This window comes from Sus scrofa, chromosome 6 (genome assembly GCF_000003025.6).
Source record: "Sus scrofa isolate TJ Tabasco breed Duroc chromosome 6, Sscrofa11.1, whole genome shotgun sequence".
Classification (NCBI taxonomy): Eukaryota; Metazoa; Chordata; class Mammalia; order Artiodactyla; family Suidae; genus Sus; species Sus scrofa.
Window position 1 is genome coordinate 106,114,726 of NC_010448.4, and position 22,239 is coordinate 106,136,964.

The 22,239-nt window shown below is 38.8% G+C and overlaps 1 protein-coding gene across 3 annotated transcripts in view; it reads right to left on the reverse strand.

Annotated features, from left to right (window-relative positions):
• Window positions 1–22,239, reverse strand: part of USP14 (ubiquitin specific peptidase 14) — a 51,797-nt gene that overhangs the window by 26,805 nt on the left and 2,753 nt on the right. For all 3 annotated transcript variants that reach the window (XM_021096159.1, XM_021096161.1, XM_021096162.1), the window contains exons 2-5: window positions 19,557–19,702; window positions 15,898–15,930; window positions 5,245–5,349; window positions 4,412–4,515 (exon numbers count right to left, since the gene is read on the reverse strand). In XM_021096159.1, coding sequence (XP_020951818.1) covers window positions 4,412–4,515; window positions 5,245–5,349; window positions 15,898–15,930; window positions 19,557–19,702 — 388 coding nt within the window. The remainder of the gene's footprint in view (window positions 1–4,411; window positions 4,516–5,244; window positions 5,350–15,897; window positions 15,931–19,556; window positions 19,703–22,239) is intronic.

The window sequence follows — 22,239 nt, forward strand, 5'->3', positions numbered from 1 at the left end:
GACAAAAGAAAAAAAAAAAAAACAAAACAAGAAAAGTACATATTTACTGTCAATTATTACAAAGAAAATTAAAATATAATTTCATAAACAAAGAAAAAAACGTTAGATCAAAAACAATACCTCAAAATCAATAAACATGCATTCAGCTTAACTTCCTCTATAATACTAAGTCACTTAAATTTCAAGTCCATTCTTTCGTCTGTACAATGAGAAGTTTCTGTTAAATGGTTTCTAAATTTACTCTTATGGTTCTCAGTTAATTTACAGTAGTACTGGTGACCCAAAGGAAATATTCAAAGCACTACACTTAATGTTTTATGACAAAAGATCAGAAATTATCATTCAGATAATACCAAACACTGGGTGATTGGAAAGATGCATTAGTAGCTGCCTGGGAAGCTGGGCAGTGGGAAGGGAAGGCATTGGCCAGTTAAAGATACCACATACCTTTCTGGGATGATCAAAATGTTCTATTAATTTGATTGAGAAATGAGTTACAAAGAATTTGCATGTGTCAAAACTGATCACACTAGGGAGTTCCCGCTGTGGCTCAGCGGTAACAATGAGGATGCAGGTTTGATCCCTGACCTCATTTAGTAGGTTAAGGATCCAGCATTGCCGTAAGCTGCGGTGTAGGTTACAGACGTGGCTTGGATCTGGCTTTGCTGTGGCTGTGGTGTAGGCCAGCAGTTGTAGCTCTGATTCAGCCCCTAGCCTGGGAACTTCCATATGCCACAGGTATGGCCCATAAAGGACAAAACAAAATGATCACACCAAGCAATTAAAATGCATGCATTTCATTGGATGTAAATTATTAATTAAAAAAATATAAACTCTAGTCTTTATGTAAGTGAATGAAAGAGGTCACAGAAAATATATGTTAAATTATATTCAATTGAGGAGTTCTATTTCTTTTCTTCATTTGTTTATCTTTTGGAAACTAAATATTCTTAATTTTAAATACACAGTAATTCATAATACTGTCTAAATTAGATACGTTAATTTAAAAAATAAAAAATCAGAGAGTTCCTGTCGTGGCACAGCAAAAACGAATCTGACTAGGAACCATGAGGTTGAGGGTTAGATCCCTGGCCTTGCTCAGTGGGTTGAGGATCCGGTGTTGTCATGAGCTGTGGTCATAGTCGCGGTTCCAACCTGGCACTGCTGTGGCTGTGGTGTAAGCCAGCAGGCTGTAGCTCCGATTAGACTCCTAGCCTGGGACCTTCATATGCCGCAAGTGCGGCCCTAAAAAACAAACAAACAAATAAATAAATAAATAAAGTAGAAATCATAAGTCTCCCTGTCAGAAAGCTGAGCAACTTTTTAAAGGGCACTTTTGAAATTAAGATCAATTATGCAAGGAGTTCTCACTGTGGCTCAGCGGTAATGAACCTGACTAGTATCCATGAGTATGTGGGTCCCATCCTGGCCTCACTCAGTGAGTTAAGGATCTGGCATTGCTGTGAGCTATGGCATAGGCTGGCAGCTATAGCTCTAATTCAACTCCTAGCCAGGGAACTTTTTTTTTGTCTTTTGTCTTTTTTAGGGCTGCACCAGAGGCATATGGAGGTGCCTAGGATAGGGGTCAAATTGGAGTGGTAGCTACTGGCCTACACCACAGCCACAGCAACACAGGATCCAAGCCCAGTCTTCGACCTACTCCACAGTTCACAGCAACACCTTAACTCAATGAGCAAGGCCAGGGACTAAACCTGCATCCTCATGGATGCTAGCCAGAGTTGTTTCCTCTGAGCCATAATGGGAACTCCTAGCCTGGAAACTTTCATATGCCACAAGTGTGGCCCTAAAAGACAAAAAGCAAAAAAATGTTTTCAAATTTAAAAATTTTTTTAAATCAATTACTTATAAAGTAGATGCATCCCATGTCATCATTGTAGTATGTAATTACAAACTGCCACTGTTACAGAATTTCTATCTAGTTACAGGGTAACATAACTATTTCTATCTACACTTATGGCAAAAGGTGCATTAATGAATTACCAGTCTTTTTTTTAAATATGAAGATTAAGGGATTAAGAAGGCAGAGTAAAAGGACTGGAGAGCTCACCTTCTCCCATGGAAACAACAAAATTACAACCAACTGCTAAATATCCTTCAACAAAACAGACTGGAAACTACCAAAAAAGATATCCTATACCAAAAGACAAACAGGAGGCTATAATGAGATGGTAGGAGTGAAAATTACATGATATAAGCAACCCCATAACCAGCAGGTGGGCAACCCACAGACTGGAAAGGCTCACCCACAGGAGCGAGAGTTTCGAGCCCCACATCAGGGGTTCTAGCATGGGAGAAGGCGCCCCCAGAACATTTGGTGTTGAGGGCTGGCAAGGCTTGTGCCCAGGAGCTCCTCAGGACTGGGGGGAAACAGAAACTGCACTCTTGAAAGGCACTCATAGGCTTTCACGTGTACTGGGTTCCAGGGCAAAGCAGAGACTCTGTAAGAAGCTGGGTTGGACCTAACTATAGATCTTGGAGAATCTCCTGGGAAAACGGGGGGCAACTGTGGCTCATTGTGGGGGAAGGACATTGGAGGCAAAGGTCTCGGGAATAATCATGAGTGTGAACTCCCCTACAGGTGGCCGTTTGGAAAAATCTGGTCCTATCCATCAGGACTAAGACACCCCAGGCTAAACAACAAACCTGGTGGGAACATGGGCCCACCCATCAGCAAACAGGCTGCCTAAAGACCCCCCAATGCAGGCACAGAGCCCCCTCTAATTACACCCAGTAACAAAGCTCCACCTACCGGTGGGCCTGCAGCAAGCCCCCATTCCAACTTCAGCCACAAGGGGGGGCAGAAATCAGAATCAAGAGAGGTTGTAGGGGAAGGGATGGATTGGGGGTTTGGGAGAGAAAAGTTCTAAAATTAGGTTGTGATGATGGCTGTACAACTAAAAATACAATAAAATGTACTGAATTTAAAGAAAATAGGAAGATCATAGATATTTGAATACCATGCCCCTCAAAACTCTCCTTTTTTTTTTTTGCTTTTTAGAGCCATACCAATGGCATATGGAAGTTCCCAGGCTAGGGGTCGAACTGGAGCTAAAGCTGCTGGCCTACGCCCAGCAATGCAGGATCCTCTGAGCCGCATCTGCGACCTATACCACAGCTCAAAGCAATGCCAAATCCTTAACCCACTAAGTGAGGCCAGAGATCGATCCCACATCCCCATGGATCCTAGTCAGTCTCATTAGCCGCTGAGCCACAAAGGGAACTCCAAAACTTTCAATATTATATCAAGACAACATATAATTCCTAATTAAGATAAAACCAACCAATAAGCCAAATAACACTCATAATTAACCTTACAAAGAAAAAGTAATAGAAAAGACAAGGAAATGACAGGAGTACTGAGAGGTTTAACAAATAAAAATATTGAGAGGTTTAACAGACAAAAGAACCAATAGAGTACCTTTCCCAATAACCTACAAAAGGACATTTTTTTCTATCTGTGAAATATTCATAATAATAACAGATCAGATCAGCCCAAAAATCCATCAACAGAAAAATGAATTATTTGGTATACATGCATACAATAGTGGACTCTCTACAACATGCACATGAATAAACTACAACAACATGCACACAACATGGAAAAGTTAAATGTAATGAGCCAGGCTCAAATGAACACAATCTGTATGTTTCTGTCCATGAAGAGTTCAAAATAGGCAAAATTAGTCTATGAAATTAGAAATCAGGTAAGTATAACAACTGTGAAAATAAGGGTGGAGGCACTGAATTGGACGGGATGCAGGAGGAAATTTTTGGAGTGCTACTAGGGTCCTGTTGATCCATAGGTCCCCCTGGGATAATTCAATAATACATATTTCTATAGAGTTCAATAATTAAAAAACAAATTTAGGGCCAAAAGAAAAATGTAAGATTGGGGAGTTCCTGTTGCAGCTCAGCAGCAACGAACCTAACTAGTATCCATAAGGATACAAGTTCGATCCTTGGCCTCACTCAGTGGGTTAAAAATCTGGTGCTGCCACAAGCTGTGGTGTAGCTCACAGATGTGGCTCTAATGCCACATTGCTGTGGCTGTGGCATAGGTCAGTAGCTACGGCTCTGATTCAACCCCTAGCCTGGGAACTTCCATATGCTGGGTGCCTTAAAAAGACCAAAAAAAAAAAAAAATTCAGAAGTGACTGCTAATGAAATTATGCTAATAACTGCTAAAATCAGATTGTAGTGGTAACTGCACAACCTTGTGAAAATAATAAAAACCACTAATTGAACACATTAAAAGGGTGAATTGTACAAAAATGAATTATATTTCAATAAAGCTGCTAAAAATATATACACACGTGTGTAAAATAACACTACTCATCCCAATATGAACTTTCCTTACCCAAAGAAGACATAAACAATTTCTCCGTCTTACCTTTTAAGGGCATCTTTGAGTTCAGGCACAGAACGAATACACTGAACTGTAGCATTCATGTAACAAGTGTTACCAAGGTTTGTCAATCCACATGGTAATTCCATCTGATAAGGAGAGGATTAAATCATTTTATACACAACACAGCATATATAAATCACTAAACACTTTAAAGCAAGTACAACTTCATCAGCTCATACCATTTTATACTCTACTTTAACCCTAAAGTAACAATGTTTTATTTTCCCAACAGAAATTTTTACTTGCATAATGCTGACAATCATTTTGTGTTTTGATTCTCTTCTTGAAAACAAGAGAACCATCAGTCCTGCCTCCTTTGCAGGCTTATCATTGGAAAGAGCTAACAAAATATATACAGAAACACTTCAAAAAAAAATGAATTTGATACTTTATAAATGCTGGGTAGTAATAACAACATTTGACAAGTACATGCTAGCCAATTTCTAAAACAATAATGCATTTAAATTAAGGATAAATTGTTATGTATTTTCCTCATAGAATGTTTTAAGAATTTAAATATCCCAGCATTTAAGCTACTTAACCTTTATGACCCTGTTTTCCCATAAAATAGTAAGCACTTAAATAGTGCTACCTGCCAGACACATACTTATTACAGATATTGACTGACTGTATAATGAATTACCTGATTAGAAAATGACTCCTTGAGCCAATTTCAAAAATAAAATTTTCACTGCTAATAACATACACCTTGAGACAGATTAAATCTTCAAACATACAGATGCTACTTTCTGAAAGGCAGCTTACTAACAGCACTTTTTTAAAGTAGTAATTAAAGAAAATGTGATATGTCTTACAGCAGATGCCAGCTGTTCTTCTGTCATGTCTTCTACGAAGACAGTTTTAGCTGAGGGTTCCTCAGGAAGCGCATCTGCTGACCCCATCATTAGTAAAGTCATTCCCTGTTTAACAAAAAATTAATTTCATGAAAATGTTCAAAAGTTGACCATGTTTACCTAAATAGACATTTCTCCAGAGAAGACATATGGATGGCCACTAGGCACAGGAAAAGATACTCAACATCACTAATTATTAGAAAAACAAGAATCAAAACTACAATGAAGTACCACCTCACACCAGTCAGAATGGTCATCATTACAAAACACAAATGCTGAAGAGGGTGTGAAGATAAGCATAACCTCCTTCACTGATGGTGGGAAGGTAAACTGGTACAACCACTATGGAAACCAGTACGGCAGTTCCTCATAAACTAAAAACAGAACTACCACATGATCCAGCAATCCCACTTCTGCACATATATCCAAACAAAACTTTGTTCTGTGCACCACTGTTTCACTGCAGCACTATTCAAATAGCCAAGACATGGAAACAAACTAAATGTCCATCAACAGATGAATGGATTAAGAAGGTGTGGTACATATACACAAAGGACTACTACTCATCCATAAAAAAGAATGAAATAATGTCACCTGCAGCGATCTGGATACAACCAGAGATTATCATACTAAGTGAAGTAAGTCAAAAAGAGTAAGACAAATACCATATGATATCACTTCATGTGGAATCTAAAATATGGCACAAATGAACCTATACACAAAACAGAAACAGCTAATGGAAAGGGAGAGCAGACTTGTGGTTGCCAGCTGGGAGGAAGGAGGAAATGGGATGGACTAGCTTTGGGGTTAGCAGATTCAAACTATTTACATACAGGATGGGTAGACAATGAGCCTTTCTGTATAGCATAAGAAACTACATCCAATCTCCTGGGAGAGACCATGATAGAAAATTACATTAAAAAAAAATGTACGTACATGTATGACAGAGTCACTTTGCTGTGACTGGCACAACAGAAATTGGCACAATATTGTAAATCAACTATAATTAAAAATTTTTTTTCTGGAGTTTCCACTGTGGCTCAGTGGAAACAATTTGACTAGCATTTATGAGGACACAGGTTCAATCCCTGGCCTCACTCAGTAGGGGATCCAGCATTGCCGTGAGCTGTGGTATAGGTCACAGAGGTGGCTCAGATCCCACAATGCTGTGGCTGTGGTGTAGGCCAGCCGCTAGAGCTCAGATTCGACCCCTAGCCTGGGAACCTCCATATGCAGCCCTAAAAAGACAAAAAACTGAAAATTCTTCTAAAAAGTTGACCATGTTTATGTCCAATGAAAAATTCCAGAAACAGGAAAACACATACTGCATGCTCCCACTAGCCAGAAAAGTTAAATCTAAAGACACAAAGTAGACTAGTGGTTGCTAGGACTGAAGGTGGGGAATAGGAGTGTCTTTAAATAGGAACACATTTCTCTCTGGGGTGATAAAAACATTCCAAAATTAGGAGCTCCCGTCGTGGCTCAGTGGTTAACGAATCCGACTAAGAATTCGGGTCCGATCCCCGGCCTTGCTCAGTGGGTTAAGGATCTGGCGCTGCTATGAGCTGTGGTATAGGTCGTTGCTGTGGCTGTGGTGTAGGCCGGCAGCTACAGCTCCAAATGGACCCCTAGCCTGGGAACCTCCATATGCCGAAGAAGCGGCCCTAGAAAAGGCAAAAAAAAAAAAAAGACCAAAAAAAAAAATTTTTGCAAAATTAGACTGTGGTGAAGGTTACACAACTCTGTAAATACACTAAAAATCACTGAACTTTTCAAAAAAATTTTTTAAAGTACTGGAGTGGCTGCTTCAGATCAGAGATCACCTGCTTATTTACAAAGGGGCATAAGGAAACTTTTTACAGTGGCGGAACTTCTAAACATATTTTTGATTGTTGTTGTTTTGTTTTTTTGGCCACACCGGCAGCAAGTGGAAGTTCCCAGGCAAGGGACTGAACGTGAACCACAGCAATAACAACACCAGATTCCTTAAGCCACCAGTTCTAACTCACAGAACTTCTATATCTTGATTGTGGTGATGGCTACATTACTGTATAAAGTTAACCAAACTCTTACACTAAAGTAAGTGAATTTTACTCTGTATATATTAAACTTTAATAAAGCTAAGGAAAAAAAAACACTGTTACAAAGAAAGCTGAGAGGAAGTTCCCATTGTGGCTCAGCAGTAACGATTCAGACTAGTAACCATGAGGATGCAGGTTTGAATGCTGGCCTTGCTCAGTGGGTTGGGATGCAGTGTTGTCGTGAGCTGTGGCAGATGTGGCTCGGATCTGGCATTGCTGTAGCTGTGCCATAGGCCAGCAGCTGCAGCTCAATTCAATCGCTAGCCTAGGAACTTTCATATGCCACTGGAGCAGCTCTTAAAAAAAAGATTCTTTCTATGAATGTACATTGTGTAACTGTAAAAATTATTTACAATTAAGTAGAAATATTCTGAAAGCACTGAAATCTCCATTATTGGAAAACATCAAACCAAATATATACATTATTTCAAAATATTCAATTTTATAATTCTACACATCACTAACCTAAGGGAATATTCTATATATATGTAACATTCCATACGAGAACAATGAAGATACTGTCATCCTGAATCTCATAATCCTGAAACTTAAACATCTTGAAAAATATCTTAATGGAAATTTCCACTGTGGTGCAGTGAAAACAAATTTGACTAGTTTCCACAAGGATGCGGGTTTGATCCTTGGCCTCACTCAGTGGGTTGGGGATCCAGGGTTGCTGTGAGCTGCGGTGTAGGTCGAAGACGCTGCTTGGGTATCACATTGCTCTGGCTGTGGCGTAGGCCGCAGCTGGAGGTCAGAGCTCCGATTCGACCCCTAGCCTGGGAACCTCCATATGACACAGGAACAGCCCTTGCAAAGGCAAAAAGACAAAAAAAAAAAAAAAAAAACTAGATGAAGATTAAAATTAGGAAATTAATGAGGTCAATCAATTCATAGTCTTATGCATGCCTATGCTGAAATCCAACAATCTTCATCCTACCCCTATTGTTTTTACTTACACTTACTATAAGATAACAGCAAAGCAGTATTAAGCTGTCACTAAAGATTCTTTTTTCAAAGACAACTGTCTCAGGAAAACCAAATATTTAAAGAATATACTAACAAAAGCCAGTCAGAAAATACAACAGAGGAGTTCTCGCTGGGTTAAGGATCTGGCATTGTCTCTGTGGTGGCATGGGTTTGATCCCCAGCCTGGTGCAGTGTGTTAAGGATCCAGCAGCATTGCCCAGCCATGGCATAGGTTGAGGCTGCAGCTCAGATTCCTCCTCTGGCCCAGGAAGTTACATATGTTGAGGTTGTAGCCATAAATAAATAAGTAGAGACATAAATAAATCAGAGAATCTTCTCTGATTCTTTGGAGAAGAGGGGGGAAAAAACCACTGAAACTCAAAGAGAGAAAAATCACTTTTAGTCAATGCGGGGGGCAGCACTACTGTCTAGAGTTAAAGGATTAGTAAGAGTATACTATGCCAATCAATCCAACATTTAAACTAATTCTTTTACACAAATTACCAAAACTGATATAAAGGAAACAAAATATCTGAACAGTCCCACAAATATTAAGGACACTAAATTTTTTTTTTTTTTTTTTTTTTTTTTGCACTTTAGAGCTGCACCCACAGCACATGGAAGCTCCCAGGCTGGGGGTCAAATCGGAGCTACAGCTCCCAGCCTACACCACAGCCACAGCAACAAAAGATCAAGCCGTGTCTGCAACCTACACCACAGCTCATGGCAACACTGGATCCTTAACCCAATGAGCAAGGCCAGGGATTGAACCCACAACCTCAAGGTTCCTAGGTGGATTTGTTTCCACTGCACCACAACAGCAACTCCCTAAATTCTTAATTAAAAGTCTTCCAACAAAGAAAGTTGCAAGCCCAGAGAACTTCAATGGACAATTCTATGAAACACTAAAATATATGTATATAAACTCTTTCACAAAGGAGAGGAGGTATGGATGCTTCATAACTCATTTTATAAGGCATCAACATTATGTTGATAGCAAAAAATCAGACAGAAACTTCAGGAAAACTACAAACCACTATCTCTCATGAAAAGAGATACAAAAATCCTCAACAATATACTACCAATAGAATCCAAAATTATATTAAAAGGAAAATATACAAATCCCACCTGTGGTGTACCAAGTTAAGGATCTGCCATTGACACTGCAGCGGCCCAGGTCATTGCTGTGGCAAGGGTTTGATCCCGGCCCAGGAACTTCCACATGCCATGGGCTGGGCCAAAAAAAAAAGGGAAAATATCTAATGACCAAGTGGGTTTACCTAAGAATGTAATACTGGTATACTATTCAAAAGGCAGTGCAGGTTACCACATTAAGAGATTAAAGAATTTAAAAAATGATCATTTGAATATACATAGAAAAAGTATTTGACAAAACTCCCATTTATGATAACTCTCAGCAAACTAGAAAAAGAGAGCTCTTCTTAACCTGATGAATGTCTGTAAAAAGCCTATAAGACATCTGTAAAAAAGTGACCAAAATTATACAATGGGCAAAACCATCCCATATATATATATATATAGTAGGCTCAAAAAAGAGAAAAGAGAGAAAAAATATCTAAAGAAGTCCAAAGAAGTAAAAAATAAAAATATCTAAAGAAGTAATTAAAGATTTTCTAAATTTAATAAAAACTGTAAACCCACAGACCCAAGAAGTTCAAGCAGAATAACATAAAGGAGTTTCCTTGTGGTGCAGCAGGTTAAGGTTCCAGCATTGTCAATGCAGCAGCTTGGGGTCACAGCTGTGGAGAGGCGTGGTTTCAATCCCTAGCCTGGGAACCTCCATATACTGCAGGTGTGGCCCTAAAAAAAAAATAATAATAAAAATAAAGGTTCCAATTACAAGGTAGAGAGTCTAAGACTGGATAAAAAGGCAAGACCCAAGTAGATGCTGTCTTTTAAAACAAATCTATTTTCTTTTTATTTTTTTTCTTTTTACAGCCACACATGCAGCATATGAAAGTTCCAAGGCTAGCAGTAGAATCAGAGCTGCAGCTACCAGCCTATGCCACAGCCACAGCAACACTGGATCCAAGAGGCATCTGCGACCTATGCCACCACTCACAGTAATGCTGTATCTTTAACCCACTGGGCAAAGCCAGAGATCAAACCTGCATCCTCACAGACAGTACGTCAGGTTCCTAAACTGCTGAGTCACATGGGAACTCCAAAAAAATCTATTTTAAATATAAAGCCACAGACGAATTAAAAGCAAAAGAATGGGAAAATACATGAAATGCCAACAATAATTAAGAAGAAAGATGGAGGGAGTTCCTGTTGTAGTGCAGTGGAAAGGAATCCGACCAGTATCCATGAGGATATAGGTTTGATCCCTGGCCTTGTTCAGTGGGTTAAGGATCCGGTGTTGCCATGAGCTGTGGTGCAGGTTGCAGACGCGGCTCGGATCTGGTGTTGCTGTGGCTGTGGCATAGGCTGGCGGCTATAGCTCCCATTAGACCCCTAGCCTGGGAACCTCCATATGCCTCGGGTGCAGCCCTAAAAGCAAAGAAAAAAAAAAAAAAGGAGTGCCTTTATTAAAGCCAGACAAAGTAAATCTCAGAGCAAAGACTATTACAAAGGATAAAGAGGAGCAGTTCACAGTGATAAAAGGTCAATTCATCAAGATATAACAATCCTATATATGTATGTACCTAATAACAGAATTTCAAAATAGATTAAGCAAAGCCTCCCCAAAAAAAGCCAAAAAAACCCCACAAGCATACACCTTAAATAGCACAAAAAGAAGCAATTTAAGTCCAAAATAGAAAAAAATACTTTAAAGAGCAGTAACAACAAAATAGAATATGGGCAATATATAAAGTCAACAGTCAAAAACTGAACAGATATCTGAAAAATCCTTACATAACACTGACCAAAAAAATACACATTTTTAAATTAGTATCAGGAACAAAAGGGGAACATCAATAAATAATGATAACATATTCAAAAGGATAACTAATGCTTATTTTGAATATTATGAACAACTTCATGCCAATGTATTCAACATATTAAAAATAAGCAAATTTGGGAGTTCCTGCTGTGGCTCAGCAGAAAAGAACATAACCAGTATCCATGAGGACGCATGAGGATACAGGTTCAATCCCTGGCCTCACTCAGTTGGTTAAGGATCCGACATGGCCATGAGCTGTGGTATAGGTCACAGACGTGGCTCAGATCTGGTGTTGCTGTGGCTACGATGTAGGCCGGCAGCTACAGCCCCCATTTGACCTCTAGCGTGGGAACTTCCATATGCCGAGGGTAAAAGACGAAAAAATAAATAAATAATAAAATAAAATGAGAAAATTAAAGCCAGCAATAAATAAATATATTATTTCAAGTTTAATGGGTTTGCCCCAAGATGCGGTTCTTAAAGTATTGTCTGTAAACCTTTATGTGTCTCTTAAATTCTTTCACAGAACCAGCAGGGTCAAAACTATTTTAAAAATGATACCAAGATGTCACTCCCCCCCCTTTTTTAAACTATATTCACATCTGCACTGATGGTGGTAAATTGATAGCAGCTAAAACTTTCAAGAGTGACATCAAAATGAACTGGTAAAAATAATCAACTTTATCAAATCTCAAACTCAGAATACTTTTTTTTTTTTTTTTGTCTTTTTGCTGTTTCTTGGGCCGCTCTCACGGCATATGGAGGTTCCCAGGCTAGGGGTTGAATCGGAGCTGTAGCCTCCGGCATACACCAGAGCCACAGCAACGCAGGATCCAAGCCGCGTCTGCAACCTACACCACAGCTCACAGCAACGCCGGATCGTTAACCCACTGAGCAAGGGCAGGGATCTAACCCGCAACCTCAAGGTTCCTAGTCAGATTCGTTAACCACTGCGCCACGACGGGAACTCCTATATTTCTTTTTTGATATTCTGAACTATAGAACGGGAAGTACAATAAAAAATTTCCTTCTCCTGGGGGTTTCCATTGTGGCTTGGTGGGTTAAGAACCCAACTAGTATCCATGAGGATGCAGGTTCAACCCCTGGCCTTCTCGGTGGGTTAAGGATCTAGCCATGAGCTGCAGCATAGGTCACAGATGTGGCTCAGATCTGTGTTGCTGTGGCTATGTTGTAGGCTGGCAGCTGCAGCTCAGATTCAACCTCTAGCCTGGGAACTTCCATATGCCACAGGTGTGGCTCTCAAAAAAAAAAAAAAAGCAACAACAAGAAAAAACTTCCTTCTCCTGGGAACCAAGATGTCCTTCAGTAGGCAAACAAATAAAACTATGGTACAACCAGACAATGGAATATTGCTGAGCACTACAAAGAACTAAGTTATCAAGCCATGAAAAGACTTGAAAACTTAAAATGTATATAATTATGTAAAGAAGCAAATTTGAAAAGGCTACAGACTTACAGTAAAACTATCAACAGCTGTTAAGGGTCAGGCAAGATGAATAGGAGAGCATAGAGAATTTTAGGGCAGTGAAACTACTTTGTATGACTTTATAATGGTAGATACATGTCATTATACATTTGTCCAAACCCACAGAATGTACAACACCAAAAGTGAACCCCAACATAAACTATGGACTTTGGGCCATAATGATGTGTTAACGTAGATTCATCAATTTTAACCAATATGCCACTCTGGTGGGGAATGTTGATAATGGGGAAGGTTATGCACATATATGAGAAAAAAGTATTTAAAAAAAAAATTACAAAGTGCCAATCAATTAAAAGAAAAACCACTCTATGCATACCAAAGTATGATAGGTGGCTTCAGGACAAGCTTGTACAAATATGTGTGTTGAAAACTGGACATTGTCTTTTTGTCTTTTTTTAATGGAATACCAGTTTTACTTAAAACAACTGACAACTGGGTTTTCAGACTTGAGTATTCAGGCAACATTTTCTCAAAAGTGAAGGAAGTGAGTTAGTAACTTCAGGGAAAACTACTGACAATATTTACAGCTGCTGATGACAAAATTAGACCTTTTAAGTGAAGAGAATTTTCTGCCTGTCACTATGCACTTGACAACTTTTCAGTATTAAAAACTTTTCTGTTGAGATTGGTAGTAATATTAATGAATACAATTTGGGGAACTGTATAACAGCATAAGCAAGATCCAAAGAACTCAGAAAAACAATTTTTCCAAAGGACAAACACATGATGTTACAAAATCATGCACGAGTTTAAGATCCATTCGTCAGTGAAAATCAAATAGATTTTAACGTACAAAGGGTCAATGAAGTAGTTTCTACTATATCAAACTAACCAATAAACAGTCTACCATATGTAGAGTTCCCGTTGTGGCACAGCAGAAACAAATCCGACTAGGAATCATGAGGTTGCAAGTTTGATCCCTGGCCTTGCTCAGTGGGTTAAGGATCCAGTGCTGTCGTGAGCTGTTGTGTAGGTCGAAGACACGGCTCAGACTCCACATTGCTGTGGTTGTGGCTGTGGCTGTGGCCGGCAGCTGTAGCTCAGATTAGATCCCTAGCCTGGGAACCTCCATATGCCACAGGTACAGCCCTAAAAAGCAAATAAAACAAAACAAAACAAAAACAGTCTACCATATGTTGAGTTTTGGTGTACTATGAAAGAAGAATGTTTGCCGAATTTATCTGAAAAGACACCTACCTTTTTCAGCTACTAACTATGTGAGACCAAATTTCTTCCATACACTTTAGTGAAAACAAAATTAAGAGTTCAGAAATGCAAATGAGAATGCAGAAACAAAAACAAAAACCTAGTTATCTTCTATTAAGCTAGATTGTCAAGAGATTTGAAAAACACAGAACAGGTCAGTTCTTTTACTTTTTTTTTTTGGAAAATATTTAAAAATATGAAATTAACAAATAACAGGTCAGATACTGCTTTTAAATGAACAATATTTTTAATTTCTCAGCCCCAATTTCTAATATAAATACAAATATAACCCATATATATGAAATTCTTTGAAGTTTAAAAAAAATTTGAGACTATAAAAGAGGTCACAAAGACCAAGAAATCTGAAAACTGCACATGCCAAAAATGCAAGGTCTAACAGTTAAGAATCAATGAGACGAGCCAGATGACCTGAATAAAAGAGAAAAATCATACGACCTTTTTAATAAGAAGCAGTATGAGCACTTAAAATTCAACAGCACTCATAATTTAAAAGGTCTTAGTGAATTAAGAGACAACAAAGATGTACACTCCCACCACTCTCTACTCAGCCCTAAATGAAAAGTCCCAGCCAGTGAAGTAAAGCAAAGAAATAAAAGTCATAAAGATTGGAAAGGGAGAAGTAAAACTGCCTCCATTTGCAGACAGCATGCTTATGCACATAGCAAACCCAATGGAATGTAGCAAAAACTACTAGAACTAGGAAATGAATTTAGCAAGGTCAGAGGATAAAAATAAAATTTTTTTTTCTTTTACAGCTGCACCTGCAGCATATGGAAGTTCCCAGGTTAGGGGTTGAATTAGAGCTGCAGCTAAAGGCCAATGCCACAGCCATGGCAATACTGGATCCAAGCTGCATCTACAACCTACACCACAACTTGCAGCAACTCCAGATCCTTAACCCACTGAGTGAGGCCAGGGATCCCAATCCACATCCTCATGGAGACTAAGTCAGGTTCTTAACCCACTGAACCATAACAGGAACTCCAAACTGCATTTTTATAATCTAGCCATGAACACTGAAAAACAAAAAAATTTTTAAAGTATCATTTAACAGATAAGAAAAGTTAATTTCAAAATCTAATAAAAAACCATGCAGGATCAATATAACGAAAAATTATAAAATTGTGGTAAGAGAATATAAAGACCTAAATAAATAGAGTACACCTTATTTAAGGATTTTAGTACTCAATACCTTTTTTTCTTTTTCTTTTTGTCTTTTGTTGTTGTTGTTGTTGTTGCTATTTCTTGGGCCGCTCCCGTGGCATATGGAGATTCCCAGGCTAGGGGTCGAATCGGAGCTGTAGCCACCGGCCTACGCCAGAGCCACAGCAACGCAGGATCTGAGCCGCGTCTGCAACCTACACCACAGCTCACGGCAACGCCGGGTCGTTAACCCACTGAACAAGGGCAGGGACCGAACCCGCAACCTCATGGTTCCTAGTCGGATTCGTTAACCACTGCGCCACGACGGGAACTCCCTCAATACCTTTAAGATGTTCATTAAACCCAAACTGAAGTACAGTCAATACAATCTAAAGAAAATTCTAGAAGTCCATTTGTGGGAAGTGACTAATTCTAAAATTATAAGGAAATGCAAAGTAACTAAAATATTCTTGAAGAAGCAGAAAAAAACTGGAGAACTTACACTATCATATTTCAAGACCTATTATAAAGCTTTAGTAATCAAGACTATGTGGTAGTAGCATAAGTTTAATTAAATATATCAATGAAATGAGTGCAAATTAGACCAACAACTCATTTCTAAGAGACTCTGACACAAATCAATGAAAAAAGGAAAATGTTTTCAAAAAATGATGCTGGAACAACTAGATCTACAAATGATAAAAAAGGAATTTGGAATACATTTTGGTATAGTAATTAGGGAACTGCATTATAATTAATATTCTTAAGATAATACTTACATTTTTTATTTTGATGTTTCCCCAATCATCATCCTGTTTTAAAGACAAATAATAAACAGGTTAAAAACAACTCTACAGGATCCAAACATAATCTAAAAATCAACTAATTTTAAGCTACTTCAAAAATAGAAATTTCTTTTTTTTGGCCACACTTGCAGCATGCAGAAGTTCCCAGGCCAGGGATCAAACCTGTGCCATAGCAGTGACCAGAGCCACTGCAGTGACAACACCAGATACTTAAACTGCTGAGCCACAAAAGAACTCCTAAATAGAAATTTTCTGTATGCAGATGTTACTTAAAATTACTGTAATGAGGGAGTTCCCGTCATGGCACAGTGGAAACGAATCCAACTAGGAACCATGAGGTTTCCGGTTTGATCCCTGGCCTGGCTCAGTGGGTTAAGGATCTGGTGTTGCTGTGAGCTGTGGTGTAGGCAGGCGGCTGCAGCTCCAATTCAACCCCTAGCCTGGGAACCTCCATGTGTTGCAGGTACAGCCCTAAAAAGCAAAAAAAAAAAAAAAAAAAAAAAAAAAAAGAATAACTTACACAATGAAAATAAGGTCTACATAATTAGGGTGATTATATAATTTATCACCCAAATCAAGAGACTCTTGAGAATGAAAATGCTATTAAACATCTAGAGTTCCCACTGTGGTACAGTGAGTTAAGAATCTGACTGCAGTGGCTTGGGTCACTGCAGAGGTGCAGGTTCAATCCCAGGCCTGGCACAGTGAGTGTAAGAATCCAGCATTGCCGCAGCTGCAGTGCAGGTCATAGCTATGGCTTGGATTCAGTCCCTGGCTAGGGAACTTCCATATGCCTCTAGTGTGGCCATTAAAAATAAATAAATTCTGGGAGTTCCTGTCATGGCTCACTGGAAACAATCTGACTAGCATCCATAAGGACACAGGTTCAAGGATCCTGCATTGCTGTGAACTGTGGTACAGGTTACAGACGCAGCTCGGATCCCGAGTTGCTGTGGCTGTGGTGTAGGCCAGCGACTACAGCTCCAATTTGACCCCTAACCTGGGAGTCTCCATATGCCATGAGTTCGGCCCTAAAAAGAAAAAAAAAAAAAAAAAAAAAAGAATTCTGGAGTTCTCTTGCAGAACATTGGGTTAGGACCCAGCAATGTCACTGCAGCAGCTTCGGTCACTGCCGTGGTGCAGTTCGATTCCTGGACTGGGAATTTTCTCATGTTGAGGGAGTAGCCAAAAAAAAAAAAGGCCTTAATAGTACTTGCTGTGTCAACAAATGTTTCTTAATTCCTAAATTTCCCATCTATGAAGGAATTAACAAATACTTCCATTTGTTCAATTAAATCGGAATTTTTTTTTTTTTTTTTTTGAAAAGCCATGATTACTCCACAGATATTTTGGCCTAATGCAGCTAAGCCTTTCCCTTCTCAGGACAGTCAGCTCCATACTACTCCTCTCTTTTCATAAAAGGTACCAGGCACTCAATACACTTCCTGTTGGTGGTGCCACTCTCTCTCTGGACACCCTACTTCAAAGTGGAACAGTAAGTTCCTAAATGCCCTTCTCAGTTTATTTAAGGGCTATTACCACTAATCACAAGGAGTAATAACCCCTCAGATAATGTACTTAAGCAAGGTCACACAAAGCTGGAACATGAACCCAGAACTACTTGACCTATAAATCACATGTTCTTTTGGGGACTTACTCTAAACCTCTCTGAAGCTCAGTTTCCTCATTTATAAAATACGTGGGGCGCTCCTGTTGTGGCTCAACAGTAATGAACCCAACTAGTATTCATAAGGACAAGGGTTTGATCCCTGGCCTTGTTCAGTGGGTTAAGAATCAGGCATTGCCATGAGCTATGGTGTAAGTCACAGACATGGCTCAGATCTGGTGTTGCTATGGATGTGATGTAGGCCTGCAGCTACAGCTCCAATTCACTCACTAGCCTGAGAACTTCCATGTGCTGTAGGTGCAGCCCTAAAAAGACAAAAAATAAATTAATTTAAAAAACAGGGAGTTCCTGTCATGGCTCAGTGGTTAACAAATCTGACTAGTATCCATGAGGACACAGGTTCGATCCCGGGCCTTGCTCAGTGCATTAAGGATCTAGCATTATCATGAGCTGTGACTACACAGCTACATACATACCTACATACCTAAAGTCTCAGACACGGCTTGGATCCTATGTTGCTGTGGCTGTGGCGTAGGCCAGCAGCTGTAGCTCTGCTCTGATTCCTAGCCTGGGAACCTCCATATGCCACAGGTACAGCCCTAAAAAGACTAAATAAATAAATGAAGTATGTAAGACACACTTTCATTTTTAAAACTCATACAGTTGAAAATTAAGGAAAATAAAAGCCTGACACAGAGTACGTATTCAGTAAATGGTAGCTATTAGTAGTCACAGCTTCATTTAGCATTTTTCTGTAATTCTCTATGGTACATCACCAGTACACAGTTCAGCACAAATTAGGTTACCAAATTCACTAATGACCAAAAGCTCATACTGCAACTTGGAGGAGAAACAATGTTTCTTCACCAACATTTGTTTTACTGCCCAGCTAAAAGGGGTAGCCAGTCATCACTACAGTTAACTAGACTTCTACAGCATTTCATGTCTAACTCTCTCTAAAAAAAAGTGTATTTTACAAACTATACTTATATAATGTTACAGACAATAATAAAGAAAATACCTTCACATCTTTTTCTGTAGCCCTTCATCAATGATGCTGGTAAGCTTGGACTCTTTAACTGCAGTCAGCATGCTTATTCCAATTGAACTAAGGAAAAATTAAGTTCCCTCTCTTTCTAAAAAAAATTTTTTTCCCTTCCATCTCTAGCTAGGTGTTAGACAGTGATTACTTTTAAGAGAAAGGGGCTCTTTTTTAATGGTAGTATTCAAGGAATGCCAAAGGAAAAACTAAATTTTCCAATATTCCAGAACCTAGGCTGAGGTAAATCTGGTACACTTGAATGTATATACAAAAATACATTCTGTAGTAGCCTTTTAAAAAAAAAAAAAAATCTACTGGAGTTCCTGTCGTGGCTCAGTGGTTAACAAATCCAACTATGAACCATGAGGTTGCGGGTTCAATCCCTGGCCTTGCTCAGTGGGTTAAGGATCCAGCGTTGCCGTGAGCTGTGGTGTAGCTTGCAGATGCAGCTCGGATCCTACGTTGCTGTGGCTGTGGTGTAGGCCGGTGGCTACAGCTCCAATTCAACCCCTAGCCTGGGAACCTCCACATGCTGCGGGAGCAGCCCAAGAAATGGCAAAAAGACAAAAAAAAAAATCTACTACGCTGTTCCATATTATTAACAGAGATAAAAATTTCTATTACTAAGGAAATACAAATAGACTTTTTTTTTGGTATAAATAAAATACTTTTAACACACCCTCATAAGAAAAAAGTTCAAACACAGATAAAAGAAAAAACTGCCCCACTGCCCTGACCCCTGGAAGTATTCTGATACAATGCATCTAAAAATAAAAATTTTAATTATGCTTTATAATATAGTTTTCAAATGTCTATAATGTTCCCTCCTTACATTAACATGAGCAAGAGTTTTAATCCTATGGATTATATACTCTCATCATATTAAAAAATACCTTAAACGCTACATTTTCTGGTGCCAGTAATTTTCACCAGTACATAATGAAAATGAGAACTAAACTTTACCTTCAGAGTTCCTCCTTTTACCATAACTTTCTGTCTGGCCGGCTGGACTCCAGTCAATGCAAAAAGCTGAGCCTTGAACACCATGGGAGGTTCATCAGTATTCAGTTCCACACCTTCAAATTTCTCCTTTCCCCATTTCACAGTAACTGCAAATAAACCATAATTTTTTTTCCTTTATAAAATAACAGATTTAAGATTGAGAAGACCCTTAAGGGAACTTTATAAGGTTAGCTCCTGAATGGCAAACTATGTTATTAACCATTTTATGCTCATAATGCCTACCTAAAAAGGAATGAAGTGAATGCAGCAGATCTTAGATAAAATTTATCTGGATCTAATCCAATTTCTCACTTGATAAATAAGGAAAATGAAGCATAAGAGAAGCTGACTGATTTATTACTGTCGCAAAACTAGTTAGTAAATATTCAAGGCTTCTGTATCCTACTTCAATAATCTCTGCAAAATATAACCACACTGAAATATTTCCCAGAACAAGGGTCACAGACTTCAAAATGTGTGTATTTAAACAATCACTGAAATCAGGTGAATCTTACACACTGTTGAAATAAAGAGGGGAAAGAAAGGCTAGAATGGTATTTTGAGAGAAGAAATAGTTTATTGGGAAAACAAAGCATATAAAAATAGGTTAAGGGAGTTCCCTGGTAGCTCAGAGGGTTAAGAATCCAGCACTGTCACTGCAGCAGCTCAGGTTGCTGCTGTGGCTTAGGTTCAATCCCTGGCCCAGGAAATTCCACATGCCGCAGGTGCGGCCAAAATTCAAAGAATTTTTTAATTAAAAATTAAATAAAAACAGGTTAAGAAATACAGACTCTAACAGAACAAAGGGTGGGGAAAAAAATGTAAATGTAATGTATGCATGTAAGGATAACTTGATCCCCTTGCTGTACAGTGGGAAAATAAAATTTAAGAAAAAAAAAAAAAGAAATACAGACTCTAGATTATAAGAAAGGTATGAGAGAATTGAAAGGTCTGCTTCCTGAGCAAGAGGTACTCAAATATTAAGAAGAAACCAAAAATATAACTAAAGCATTAAAAAATACAGAAGTCTTATTTCGTAGCCATTCAGATGGCTACTACAAAAATAAAAAGTATTACCACAGAAAATAACAAGTGTTGGCAATTAGACCTTTGTGCATTATTACAGGAATATAAAAATGGTATTGCCACTGTGAAAAAACACATGGTAGTGCCTCAAAAAATTAAGCAGAGCATTACTATATGATCCAGCAATTTCACTTCTAGGTATACACCCAAAGGTATGGGGAGGAAGGAATCAAACTGATATTTGTACATGTATGTTCGTAGCAGCATTATTCACAATAGCCTAGAAATGGGAGCAATCCAAGTGTTTATCAACAGATGAATGGATGAACAACATGTGCTATACACACACAATGGACATTATTCAGCCTTAAAAAGTAATGAAATTCTGACGCATGCTACACATGTATTAATCCTGGAGACATTATGGTAAGTGAAATAAGCTAGATACAAAAGGACAAATGTGAGGTAGAGTAGTCAAATTCTTGAGACAGAAAGTATATGGTAGTAGCCAAGAGGCTGGAGAAAGTGGAAATAGGGAGTTACTGTTTAATAGGTACAGAGTTTCAAAAAAGTTCTGGAGGTAGATGGTGATGATCGTTGCACGGCAATATGAATGTCAATGTCAGAAACTCTACAGTCAGGAGCTCCCACTGTGGCAAAATGGGATGGGCAGTGTCTTGAGAGCACTGAGACGCGGGTTCAGATCCCCAGCCCAGCACAGTGAGTTGGGGATCTGGCATTGTTGTGAATGCCGCTGAGATCTGATCCCTGGCCCAGGAACTCCATACGGGACCGTCGAAAATGAAAAAGAAAAAAAAAAAAAAAAACTGAAGTTAAAAGTGTTTAAAACTATATTTTATGTTACATGTATTTTACCACAATAGAAAAATTTCAGGGAGTTCCCATCGTGGTTCAGTGGTTAACAAATCCAACTAGGAGCCATGAGGTTGCGGGTTAGATCCCTGGCCCTGCTCAGTGGGTTAAGGATCCAGCGTTGCTATGAGCTGTGGTGTAGGTCACAGACACAGCTCGGATCAAGGCTCGGATCCCGAGTTGCTGTGGCTCTGGCATAGGCCAGTGGCTACAGCTCCGATTAGACCCCTAGCCTGGGAACCTCCGTGGGAGCAGCCCTAGAAAAGACAAAAAGGCAGGGAAAAAAAAAAAATTCAATCACCCTTATAAAATAGCTAACTTTTGAAATATGTAGAAAGAAACTCAAGGATATACATAGTTTGTTGCCACTGAAAACTTAATACCTACTCAAAATGAGAATCCAACAACTAATACTTCTCTGATTTCTCTAATTACTAAAATCAGAATATTAAGAAAATAAGCCTAACTCCAAATCCCAATTCTTTCACCAGTTCAATTAATGTGTTGGCATTCTTTCCATGATAAACTCATTAAGAAGCAATAGGGAGACTCTCTAAGAACTTATAGTTTAATAAATGACAGAGAAAAAAGGTGATGCTAAAGGAGCACGTTGGAATGTTTCATGAGTAAGGAAGGATTTCCTGGACAAAGTGATAACTGAGTTATCACTGTCAACTTTGAATTGAGTCTCAAAGAAAAAATTAGGTGCTAACCAGGAAATAAGAAAAAAAGCATTCCTGGAAAG